This window comes from Fukomys damarensis, unplaced genomic scaffold (genome assembly GCF_012274545.1).
Source record: "Fukomys damarensis isolate Sample0158 unplaced genomic scaffold, DMR_v1.0_HiC HiC_scaffold_20, whole genome shotgun sequence".
Classification (NCBI taxonomy): domain Eukaryota; kingdom Metazoa; phylum Chordata; class Mammalia; order Rodentia; family Bathyergidae; genus Fukomys; species Fukomys damarensis.
Window position 1 is genome coordinate 41,687,453 of NW_022900932.1, and position 13,553 is coordinate 41,701,005.

General features: G+C 38.6%; 1 protein-coding gene across 3 annotated transcripts in view; it reads right to left on the reverse strand.

Annotated features, from left to right (window-relative positions):
• Positions 1-6,430: 6,430 nt before the first annotated feature.
• Ide (insulin degrading enzyme) overlaps positions 6,431-13,553 on the reverse strand; it is an 87,848-nt gene continuing 80,725 nt past the window's right edge. For all 3 annotated transcript variants that reach the window (XM_019208671.2, XM_019208670.2, XM_010632098.3), the window contains exons 22-25: positions 12,880-12,941; positions 10,090-10,162; positions 9,323-9,390; positions 6,431-8,727 (exon numbers count right to left, since the gene is read on the reverse strand). In XM_019208671.2, coding sequence (XP_019064216.1) covers positions 8,632-8,727; positions 9,323-9,390; positions 10,090-10,162; positions 12,880-12,941 — 299 coding nt within the window. In that variant the 3' untranslated portion in view covers positions 6,431-8,631. The remainder of the gene's footprint in view (positions 8,728-9,322; positions 9,391-10,089; positions 10,163-12,879; positions 12,942-13,553) is intronic.

Consider the following 13,553-nt stretch of genomic DNA (forward strand, 5'->3'; position numbering starts at 1 on the left):
TTTTCATTATTTAGAGAATACTTTATTAGTTTCTGTAATCAAACCCACGTAGATATGACCTTACATATTTAGTACGATGTGTTACCCTGTACACATGGAAAAAAAATTAAAAATAAAAATAAAAATAAATTAACATTTGTAGACCAATATGGTTGTCCATTTCTGTACAATGCCAAGTCAACACAGTAAATTGGGATGACTTTTTCCAAAGTTGGCAGCACCATTAAAGTTTCCCAAAATCCAATTTATATATATATGTGTGTGTGTGTGTGTGTGTGTGTGTGTGTGTGTGTGTATATAAAGACTAATAATAGTAGATTATGCATCGATAGCAGCAACACCTTTTCCAGGTTCTGCAGTCATCTGAACAAAATTATAGACATTCAGCACATTCCATTAAAAAAAAAAACAAAGAAAAGAATAATATCCAGACAACAGCAAAGTTCTGTTGCTGTTGTGGTACCTGGCACCATTTTTTCTATTAGCCTCTTAATCATCATCTGGAAAGAGAACATTCTAGAGTAATATCATTAAATGTAGCTCTGATAAAGCATGGTCCCTACTATGTATCATAAAGCAGGTACTAGATATTTTACATTCATAGAGGTATGATACAGTACTGTCCTACATCAATAATACTAGATTCAGTTTTGGTTTGAAATTTACTTTGTCTGCAAATAAGATTGCTACCCCTGTTTTTTTCTGGGCTCCTGTCACATGGAGAATTGTTTTCTATCTTTTCACTTTCAGTCTATGGGCTTCTTTTTGCACTAGGTGTGTTTCTTGTATACAACATATTGTTGGATTTTGCTTCTTATTCCATTTTGCCAGTCTATTTCTCTTGATTGGTGAGTTGAGGCCATTGACATTGCTGGTTATAACTGATATGTACTGACTTATTATTGACATGTTATTGGCCTTTTGTTGACTCTTTTTACTTTTTCACCTTCTCCTTTTAATTTCTTGCCTTGCCTATTTGATTTGCTCTGTTGGGCCTCATGGTGTTGTTGCCTTCATTGTCTTTTTCTAGGATCTTGTTTAGAATTGCTTGTAGTGCTGGTTTGGTATTCATGTAGTTTCTCAGGTGTTCTTTGTCGTGGAAGTGTCTTATTTCCCCATCCATTTTGAAAGAGAGTTTTGCTGGATACATCAGTCTAGGTTGGAGGTTGTTCTCTTTTAGTACTTGAAATATCTCATTCCAGGCTCTCCTTGCCCCAAGGGTTTGTGTTGAAAAGTCTGCTGTGATTCTGATGGGCTTTCCTTTGTATGTGATTTGTTTCTTTTCTCTTACTGCTTGTAGTATTTTGTTCTTCTGTTGGGTTTCTGGGATCTTGATTATTATATGTCTAGGTGTAGATTTTTTTTTATTGTAGCTAGTTGGGGTCCTATATGCCTCAGTTATCTGAATGTCAAATTCTTCCCCTCTGTTTGGGAAGTTTTCTGTCATTAATTCTGCAAACAGCTTTTTTAAGTCATTTGTATTTTCTCCTGCTACTTCATGTATTCCTATCAGTCTTATGTTATTCTTCTTTGCATCATCTAGGAATTGTTGGATCGATTTCTCATGATCTCTTACTGTTTTTAAGAGACCTCTCTTTTCATGGTCACTGACTGCAATCTTATCTTCTATATCTGACAGCCTATCTTCTCCTTCTTTTATTCTGTTGCGTACACTTTCAATAGAGTGTTTAATCTCCTGGATATCTGTTTGAATCTGTTTTATGGATTCCATTTCTTTCCTATGTTGGGCGTTTATTTTTTCCATTTCTTTCTTCTGCTGGGCCTTCTTGGCTTCTATCATGGTCCTGAGCTCATCTATTTTTTTGTCAGTTTCTGCTCTAGAGTCTCGAATCACAACTTCCATTTTGCTCACTATCTCTATGGTTATCTGGGAAATTATTTCTGTTTTGAATTTTTCTAGAGCCTGATTGATCTGTTTTGCTACTTCCTGTGCTTTGATTTCAGGGTGTCCTGTTGGTTCACTATCGGCCTTTTCATCCTCATTTGCCCTACTGTTTGTCATTGGTGAACTGGAAGTCTGTCCTTGTGTCTTGCTTAAGTGTTTTCTCATTTTAATTTTTGTTGGTGGACTGTCCTTTGTTTAATCTCTGGATTATCACCCAAATCTTGCTGATATAGTTGCACCCTAGCTTCTGTGTCTCTAACCACCCACAGACATTTTCATCTTCATAACATCAGAGAAAACAGCTCATGAAATCAACGGCAATGCTTTACCCCAACTGATACAATCAGCAACACATTAAGATCAAGCACAACTTGGACACTGACCACCTGTGGTAGTCACTAGTCTATCACCCTTAAATCATTTGAATTAAATTGAAATCAAGAAGCAGTCCAGAACATGTCTGCAGTGAACAAAATTTCAATATAGTGTATTTACCATTTAATGGCTTAGACAGAGCAAGGATGCAAGACCCTTGATCTCAGTTAACTGATGGCTGAACCCCCTGATGCTGACTGACCTCGGGCTGCAAGGTCCAGATTGAGTTCCCCATCCTTCTGAATGGTTCAACTCCGCAACGTTCTATTACAGGTTTCCCCATGCCCTTTCTTTAAAGATGTTCAAAGTTGGGAACTCAGGAAAATATCCTTGATGACCACCTCTGTCTCTGCAGAGTAGGTCCAAAGATTGGCACAGTCAGGAGGTCTGAGAGTGTGGGGGGGTGCTTATGGGGGTTCAGGGGTGCACGGCTACCTTCCCGGCACTTGAGCGATGGTGGCTGGGTCGGGAGCAGGCGTGGTTCTCCTTCCCACGGTGGATCGGGGTCCAGCCTACCTTCCAGGCGCTTGAGCGATGGCGGCTGGGCCGGGAGCAGGCGTGGTTCAATTTTTTTATTTTTTTGAGACAGGGTCTTCTTATATACTCCAGGCTAGTCCTGACTTGCTATGTAACCTAGGCTCATCTTGAACTTGCAGTAATTCTTCTGTCTCAACCTCCTGAGTACTGGGATTACAGGTGTGCACCACCCACACATGGTAGAAGTAAGATTTTTAAAACATGAAAAACTTGCAAACTGAAATCCTGAAAATGTTGCTGACCACTGTGTTCCTGACTGCATGGTCGCACAATCTCATCCTGTAGGATATACTTCTTTTCCTACTTTTACTTGGCCCAAATTCACTCTGCAAAGCCTCTTTTACTACCTTTAATAAAACTTTGCTTCCATTTAAAAAAAACTCTGGAGGCTGAGCCAGGAGGATCACCTCAAGTTAGAGGCCAGCCGGGACTGCATAGCGAGACTAAAAACTTTTTTAACCCCTAAATACTGTGTGTGTGTGTTCATTTATATTTTTGTCTTGTTTTGTTGAGGCCTAGGCTGTCCTCAACAATCCTCCTGCCTTAGCCTCCAGAGTGCTGGGACTAAAGAGATGCGCTACTACATCCAGCTTAAATATTTTATATTTTGATCCGCTGTGTATTGATTTGTTAATGTTGATTTGCCTCCTGGAACTTTGTCAACTCAGTAATCAGTAGCATTTTTGCAGTCATATGATCACGTCATCCATGAATAGTTTTACTTCATCTTTTGTGATTTTTACGCTTTACTGCACTGACCTCAAATACAAATATGAAGGAGTTCTTGTGAAGATCTTAAGAGGAAAGTGACAAATATCTCACTAAAGCTAATGTTACAGGAAGCTATTTCATAAATTCCTTTTATTAGGTCAAGGAAGTTCCCTTCTGTTATTTGCTGAAGCTGTCATTATAAACTGTGTAAAATGTCCTTACGCATAAGGTATCTTCTTAATTCTGTTATAATAGTAAAAAATATCTGATGATTTTTAAATATACTAGCTTTGTATTCTAGGGAAAATCCTCCTCGGTCTTCATGTAATGGTAGTATAATATTTGAAAATCAATTGTTTGAAAAATTATTTTTCATGTATGACTGGGTCCAAATTGCTAATATTTTAAGGATTTTGGTGACTGCTTTTATTTATAATTAGCTTGGAGCTTTCTGTTAGCGAAATATTTTTGTCTGATGTAAGGGTAAAACTAGTCTCATAAAATGAGCTGGAAGGAGTTCCCTTCTCTATTTCTTAAAATGTTATGTAAAATTGGTATAAGCCAGGGATTTAGCTCAGCGGTTCTGTCACCTGCCTTGCAAACACAAGGACCTGAGTGAGTTCTGATCTCCGGTACCAAAAAACAAAACAAAACAAAAAACCACCTAAAATTGGTATAATTTCTTCGTTTGACAGAATTGATCAGTGAAGTCTCTGGGTCTGGAATTTTCCTTGCAGGAATGGTTTTAATTATGAATGCAATTTCTTTAACAGATGATAGAATATTCAAATTTCCTATTTCTTTTCATGTCTATTTTAGTAATTTATGTCTTTCAAAGAAAATCTCTATCTCATTTAAGGTGTCAAAATTACGGTAGGGAACATAGTTATCGGTAACAAAGGCAGACCAAGGCCGAGTTCCTTACTGCCTCCTGACCTTGTGTAATGGTATTTAGAAGGAATCATGTTTCTTTTTTCTTTTTGGTACAGGAAACCAAACTCAGGACCTTGTGCTTGCCAGGCAGGCACGGCACCACTCATGGAATCATGCTCTATCTAACATTTACTCTCAAATGACTCAGCAAAAATAATTAAACACATATATACATTTTGAGAGACAGAAAAACAGATGTGAAAAAAATATAAAATGGATGAATACAGGATGGTCATATAAAATTCACTGTACTATTTTAACTCCTGTTTCCCAGATTTGAAATTTATCAAAAAATAAAGTTAAATATTCATATTTTATAAACAAGCAATTTAAATTAATATTTGGAACAATTACACAGGCATTATGCAGATTAGAAAATTTATCACAGGCAAAGCTTGGAAATACCCTAAACATTCCACAATGAGCATCTGATAAATATATTGCAATACAATATAACAAACAGCTAACAACAAAAATCGTAATTTTTTTCAAGAATATTCATGTGAAAAATGCTCAATATAGACTACTAAGAGAAAGTTTCCTCACTGAATACATGAATTCTTTCTATATGCAAAGGAAAAAGACCATAAGAAACTCCAAACAGTGGCGTCTTCTGAGTGGTGAAGTCACAGGAGAACCTGAATTGCCAAAATGCTTATCCCTGTTCCAAATGTCTTGAAGGATCCCAGATATTTTCTACTCTTCCGTGGGCAACAGGAAGGAGAACGCACATGGATTTACGGCCTTAGCAGGTCATGTGGCATGGGCCTGTATTAACAAGGAGGAAGATTTTGCAGGTAGTGGTGATAATTTAGCCTAGGAGAGGAGCATAAACTGCAAGATCTGTTCTGATGCTTTCTGATACACACAAAGCATCAGAGGATCAAGTCAAATGAAGTGTGTGAGAAAGGTAGTTACACATTAATGGGAAAGCATCAAGGAGATTGATGAACTTGGAAGCTATTATTACAGGAAATCACATAGAACAATGAGACCTAGAGTCTAAAGATCTGAATGGAATTTAAATCTTACACAGTTAAAAATAAAAACCAGGCATGATGACCAAGCCTATAATCCAAGTCCTCTGGAGGCTGAGGCAGAAGGATCACTAAGTTTGAGACCAGCCTGAAGCTACATAAGTGAGTTCAGGGCCAGCCTGAACTACATAGTGAGACGGTCTTCAAACACCAAAAAATACTCCTACCAGAATATGATACAGAGACCAAAATGGGTGGTGGTGGTGGGGATATCTAGTGGTTCTCCTCATATACATTTGAGAGAAAGGAAGACGGGCCTAGGCCAGAAAACGTGGGGTTTCTCTCGGCCTCTGGATGGGGCTCCTGTATCATCTCCAAGCACAATGCCAACTACGTGGGCTGAATGCCCTAGTCTGGAAACTCAGGAATGAACAGATTTCTTCTTGAAATGCCTGAATGAGCCAGTTGGCCAGTACATGGTGGAATGATTGTTGAGTAGTAGTCACAGGTCAGAGATTAGATAAAATACCTTGCCTAATCTTCAGCTGAAGATGTGGAAAGAAGATGTAAAGACAGGCTATAAGGGAGAGCAGTATATAAATAGTTTTTGGTACTGGGGATCAAACTCAGGACCTTGTGCTTGCAAGGCAGGCAGTGGAACCACTGAGCCCCTGGCCCTAGGAGAGAAATATTTTGATTGAGGGGAGGGAAGGGGAGGCCAGGGACAAATCCTTTGAATTTTCAGGTTAGTTACCATACTTACAGCAAGAAGTTCAGGCTCAGATATGGAGTCTCCTCTTTTACAAAAGTGATCCTTTCATCAAAGTGTGAAAACTGAACCACTTATCTCAATCACTGATATACATGTTCTGTATTAGGGATAATGAAACCCACAAACCAGGTCAAATAGGGATGTTCAGAGGAGGGCCAAGGATTGGCCATTGTATTCTCTCACCAAGCCTGTACAATAATACAAACACAAAGTCCAGAGTTTTAATTCAGGCGATTTATTGTAAACAGGATAACCCTAGGACTCCAGCATACTGGCTGTGTCACATGCTCTCTCTTTCACATCAACTAGTCAAAAAGAAGACTTTTAAAAAGTCCTTGGTAACTAATAGCTTAGTGTCTCACAAATCTCATTTGGTAAATAAGCCCTGTGTAGAGAGCAGTACCTGGGGTAGTCTCTTATTGCTCTTGGACTGCAGCTGGGACCCATTTGCATGAATCCATTAGTATGCCTGAGGGACCCAACAGAAGCTCTAGATCCAGAATGGAAACTAGAAAGCACTGGAGCACACTCAACAGGCGCAGGTTCAGGGAAGACGACATGAGATTGCTTTCATAACTCTTTAGGCGCCTTTCCGCATAAAAATGACACTTTAAAATTTTGCTCATTTTTTAAAAAGAGCTAAAAATTATTCAAAAGCACATAATTTCCCACAGAAAAGGTAGGTGGATTTGTGTTTACTTTTACAGTGACGGATTTAAACACTCAGGACTAACTTTAGATTCATCTTGTATGTATTTGCAGTTTGATGAAAAGCTGCATAGTCTACAAATGCATAAAACCAGAAGAAAGTGTTGCCTTCACACACCTTCCAGTGGACAATGACCGGCTTCACGCGGGGAGGCTCTGGAAGGAGGGATAAAAAGACAGCGACAGCACCAAGTTGACCTGGCAGACTGGAGCCCCACTTTTGAAAGCAGTCTCCATAGTTGTGACTATGTCATTCTTGCCCCAAAGTGAGATTATTTGGAAAATTGGAAATGTAAAAACTATGTGAAAAGACATGATTGCAGAAAGAATTCCTGGCAAATCAATCACATGGGGAGACAAAATGCCATTTTTTGCCTGAGTTAGTGGACAATGGGACCACTCAGCGTTGCTAGTGCCTGTGTGTGGAAATATATTCACAATTTCTCTTGAAACAAAATTTAATAATAGTAATAACTGATTAAAACTTAAACAAGTTTTAATGATATTTTAAAATATATGTTTAATCTACAGTAACAATTTCACCTGAAATAGTACCTCATGAAAAAAAAATTTTTTAAAGTCCACCCCAGTCAATCACCTGTGTCTTTATATGTTTATACATTAAAAAAATAACACAAGGCAAGATTAGACTGGTAACAACAAGGGATTTTAGAGTTTTATGGAGACTTACTATTTAAAAATGTAAGCTTTATTTTTTTGTCTCCAAAAAGGTGACTTTGCATTTGTTGCATTTTAAATTCATGAAGGGGTAAAATATTAATTGCAATTTCACCACAGTTAAAAGTTATGGGTAGTTACAACAGCTGATGTTGGAAAAGCATGTCACACACTCAGTAGGATCTGAAGTTGACATAATTTGTCCTTATTAAGTACATACAGCAATATGTTGATGAGAAAAAGTAAAACTGATAAAACACTGCAAATCAACTATGAACAATAAGAATGTCAATATACTTCAATCAGAAAGAAACCACAGTAATCCTGAGAAATTCTGTTTGGGACAAAATTGATGTAAGGTAAATCTGTATTTCTAGCACTGTAACTAAGTAGAGTGTTCTAGGGTTTTCCAGCATTTTACTAGTTGGAATAAAAAACATGTTCATATTTTATAAAAGATTAAAACCATGCCTTTTATAACAGTAATTTCACTAATAAAAGAAATGACATTGCTTTGTGCATTATCTGCCAAATGTAATGTTTTCCACTGATTTATATGAAACCATGAAGTAGAAAGCAAATTTGAGGATCAAGTTTTAAATAGGCAATTAACACCTTTCTAAATATTCTTTAAGCCTTCTCCGCCAACCTAGGGTGCTTTTTTAAAAAAAGCTAACTCTTTTCTTCTTCGGACAAATGACTATTTTACAGAATAGGGAAGATCTAAGAATATCGTTCATCATTTTAACCAGTTATATAAGGGAAATTTCTCTTAAAAATGAAAAGAAAAAATTTTAAAATATTTTAAGAGGCATGTATTTTAAAAATATTCTACATCTATAAGATTTTGTAATTTATTTTGGATTTTTAACATTTCTACATAATAACATTTGATAACTTTTTTTTTTGTTTTTTTTTTTTTTGTCGTCTCTCTATTAGTAAACCAGAAACTACTCTAGTGGCCAAGATTGTTTCCATAGGCCTGGAAGACTGAGGAATAGATCCACGCACACTTCCCCATCCACAGGGAATCTTCAGAGTTTTGCAGCCATGAAGTTAATGTGTGGTTTCACGAGGGGAAATAGTGGCAAGCCACGCTTGAATTCGGTCATGTTCTGAATCACTTCAGGCTGCAAAGAAAAAAAGTTTCCTTAGTGTGTCTCATATAAAAACTAGATTGAACAGGATATCAACTATTCTGGGAGCTGGCACAGGGTATATTAGTTTCTATCCCATATACTGTCATCTGCCAAACTTTCTTTCAGATTAGTAGGGCAAGGTGTCATGGACTGATTTATGCAAAACCGCAGTGAGTGTGTCCAGCAGGACAGTCGGCCAGCAGGAACATGCTTGGGAGCCAGGAACTTAACATCAAGGCTCCAGCAGAGCAGCAGAAGCTGGTCTGCTTACCCAGCAAGGGCCTGGTTATACTACTGGTAAATGTTCCTCCCTTCTAGATGGTTAAAATAAAGGGGACTGTGGAAAAGGCTGTTTCATTTAATATTTGATCCTTAGAACAGATATGGCCAGAGATGATGTACTGAAGAATGGTGCAACTGTTCAAATAAGAGGAACAGCAGACAAGTGCAGAGGCTGAATGGCCAGGCATTCAAGGAGGACATACAGTAGGTGACCTGAGACACCCTGAAACCAACTAGGTCTTACGTGTTCTGAAGAACAAGCTACTTCTAAGTACAAAGTACAACATAATATAATGTTTCTTACTTGTGGCAAGGGTGGTGCTTGTGACAAATTTACATCATTTTGACACGGGAACTCTCCAACAACGGGACCTATAAGAAAATGAAAAGTTTAATGTTTTGCATTTAACTCATACTTGCAGGCAACAGCATCTTTCAAATATGCTGAATTCTGTGCATTAAAAACTGTACCAGGCCGAGTTCGTGTACTTCTCAAGATTTTCTCAGCTGCCTGCTCCCAAGGACTTGAGTGTTTGTCCTATCTTCTATGTGGGGTGTTTTGGTGATGGTCTGATGATGTTACTGAGCTCAAGAAGCCTTGGCTGCAGCAGCATTAATGTCTAGGTTTAACCTGGACTCTGAGGCTATGGCCACCAGTAACAACACAGTAAAACAAGCCAGAAGGACAGGAATGTTAATGGCCATAGGGAACAGTATGGCCAGTTAGGAGCAGAAGACTGGAAGGACTGAGCAGATAAGTTGCTTATTCTTCTTCCCCACATGCAGTGGCTTCATACACCTTTGGAGACAACTTACTAGCAACCAGCTGTGCTTTCCTGTGAACCTGTGGCTAGAGCGGCACTGTCCTCTAGCTCTCTTCTTCACGGCCTCATTTTCCCTCCCCATTTAATTTGGCTTCAACAGAGCAGGCTCTGTCTCCAGTTCCCTTTGTCTGCCCCTTTCCTTTGGTGGTCAGTAAGGCATGTGGATATTTAAGGGACAGCCATCATCTATATGGCTCAATCTGAGCCTAAAAGTAGACGTACAAATAGGTTCATAATCAATACTTACAAGAATCCATTTCCCTGGCAAGAACATGGACGGACACCTTATGTCTCTTGGGGGCATCTACTGCCAACATTTCCTAGGGAGAAAGAAGAACAAAGTCACCCTTCTGCCCCGCTAAGGAACCCTAAATGAGGCTCTCTTGAAGACAAATCATCAGCCACCACAAAGATACAGAAATGTTTTCCTTTCCCCTCATGTTGTTTTATTTCATCTTGGGGGAGGGGTGTGTGCTGGGGATCAAACCTCAATGCTGAATAAGTACTCTCTGATCGAGCCTCAGCATCAGTCCTGGAAAGATGTATTCTGAACCCTATTTGCAGATAAGATAACAGTCTGAGGAGACTACTGAACTGTTCAAACTCCTACAGGTAATGTGTGCCTAAGTGGGGATTAAACACCTATCCTAGTACTCACTGGGGTGTGATGTGCAAGGGCTGCACCTACTGATCTTTAGTGCTACAGAGACGATGCCCTGAGCTTACTCGGTGGGCAACCTCAGCTCTTGCTCCTCTAAGAACCTTCTCAGATTCTGCATCAAGGCTCTGTTGCTAAGACATGGCTCTTCATCTACCAAAAGGAAGGAGAACAAGACTTACTGAGTCCTGCCTTGTTCCAGGCACTCTCCTGTGTTAGCTCTCTTAATTCTCTGTAGGCTAAACTTCACTCATGATGACACCTATTTTAGTGCTGTGGGCTTTAAGACACAGAGAAATACTGACTTGCATGAGCTGCACAGCTCCTAAGTGATGGTTGCTCTCTCTACTCACCATGTTACTTGAGGATTTCCTTTGGTTACTGCCATGAATGACAGCAGTGTAAGATTGGCAGGTGGCTCCTGTGGGGAAGTGTCACCTGACCTTTCCCTGACACTGGGCTTTTATTTTCTAAAGGGGTACAAACTGTAAGGAGTACAAATTGTAATGAAGCTTTCTCTGATGCTTTAACCAGATGTAACAGTTCATATCCTCAGAGAGGAAAGACCATTAAGCAAGACTTAAGTTATTTATGGAGCAGTGATTTTAATCCTGGTCCTGTACAGCTGCAAGGGAAGCCCTTCTGATGTTGCACGGGCAAGGCTGACCATCGTGGCTGCCCCACTTCCTACTGGCAGAGGAGCCCAGATTACTCCACAGGCCTGCTCTAACGTCCCCGGCCTCCTTTAGGAGCTCAGCCTATGCCAGCCTCCAGTAACATCATCTGACAACTTTCTCACTGGATTAAAAAGTTTGCTTCCAAAGGTCTACTCATTTATATTTATTTATTTATTTTGATTTTTTTGGTACCAGGAATCAAATTCAGGACCTTGCACTTGCCAGGCAGGCACTGTGTGTATTTATTTATTTTGAGACAGGGTCTCATTATGTAGTTCAAACTGGCCTTGAACTTGTAGTTATCCTCTTCCCTCAGCCTCCCAAGTGCTGGGATTATATGTGTGAACCTCCACACCCAGCTCAAAGATCTATTCTTGATTCCTTTTCACTCAACCTTCATTGTCCTCTTGTCAATCTGCATTGGTAGACAGAACACTCTGGTTTTGGGAGTATTCTCCATTTCCTGACCAACTAGCTGGGCGATCCTAATTTTTTAAAAAAACTATTCCCCTTTCTTGTAAATTGTGATTTAAGGATCATTAGAGAGCCAGGGATATAGTTCAGTGGCACTGCACCTGCGTGGCAAGCACAAGGTCCTGAGTTTGATTCCTTAGTACCAGGAAAAAAAAAAAAAAAAAAAGGTACATTAGAATTCCGAGATTTTTGTAGGTATTCTGAGCCAAAAAGGAAATAATGAAATTAGTTTAGAAAATGTTCTCTTAATCAAAATTAAATACTGGGTAAACTCTTTACTGCGGTGCTTATTAGAACTTCTAAAATGCTAACATACTCTGTGATCCTCCACGAATGGGAATAGGAGAGTAATCTTTCCCAAACTTCTCCCTGACAATCCTATTAATACTCTGTACACTACTAGCTGTAACACAGCTAGGGAAATTCTCTTCTAGATTTAGGTGAAGCTTGATTATAACCATCCTGTTTTCCCCCCTCATGTTTTAAGAAAGAGTGTGTCTTATAATTGTTATTTTCACAAACTTAATACAGTAATAAGGTATTACTTTTTTTTTTTGAGATGTGGTCTCACTATGCTGCCCAGGCTGGTCTCAAACTCCTGAATTCCTGAACACACACACACCACCAGTATCTATCTTCACAAAGTGAAATGGTTTTAAGTAGTAAGTAAACATAATCAAAATTTACTTTAGGTACAAAAATCTGATATATCAAGGAGGAAAACACATTTTGATTAAAAGAATCAAAACCTTGGAGACTATTTATTAAATACTAAATGCTAATCACTTTATACACCTCATTCCAACAATAGTCTAATCTCTGTTTTGTAGATAAGAAAAGCTAGATACATAACTTGGATAAGGTCACACAGCTAGTACCAGTTGGTGGCAGGGCTCAGTCACGGGTCTGTATCAGAAGCCTCACATACTCCTGTTGCTGCTCCATAGATAAAAAAGCCCCAGAAGACCCTAGAAGGACTGAGGTTAGCAGACCTAATGGAACACTTTGGACAACTGAACACACTGGAAGTAAACATGTATCTTATACCTAAGTCTCTACGAATTGTCTCTATTTTTCCTAACAGTTATAGGTCAAAATATGCTCCCAAATACTTGTCCAAAAAACACCTGTACAGATCCAGTCTGAATGGGTTAAAAGCAGCCACATACAATGTAGCACATATTTCCATATCAGTCCAAATCTAAATAAGTGAATAAATACAACTTACCTTGTAGAATTTGATGATATCTTCCTTGGTAAGTGTCTTTAAATACGCAACTTCTAAATTATCTGAAAATGTAATCAAACAGTAATTTTTTAATATTTCCATATTATGTAGTACAAAATACTACATCAAAAAGTAATATACTTGGCAAAGAAATAGGCCTGAGGATCAGTGGAACAGACTGGAAGACACAAAAACAAATGCAGATGTACTCAGCTACCTCATCTTTGACAAAGGAGCTGACCATCCTCAGTGGAGGAAAGATAGCCTCTTTAATAAATGGTGTTGGAAAAACTGGATGTCAACCTGCCACAGATTAAAATTAGACCCTTATCTTTCGCCATGCACTAAATTAAAATCCAAATGGATTAAAGATCTAAATATTAAAACAGAAACATTAAACTTGCTGGAAGGTAAGTTAGGCAGAACTCTGGAAGACATTGGTATAGGAAAAAGACTTTATGAACAAATCCTCAGTAGCACGGGAACTAGCAGAAAGAATCAACAACTGGGATCTCATCTTACTAAAAAGCTTCTGTACTTCAAAAGAAACCATCAGCAGAACTAAGAGACAATCTACAATGTGGGAAAAAATTTTTACCAGCTGTTCCTCAGACAAAGGACTATTATCAAGGATATATATAGAACTCAAAACAATCAACCCCTCCAAATAAAAA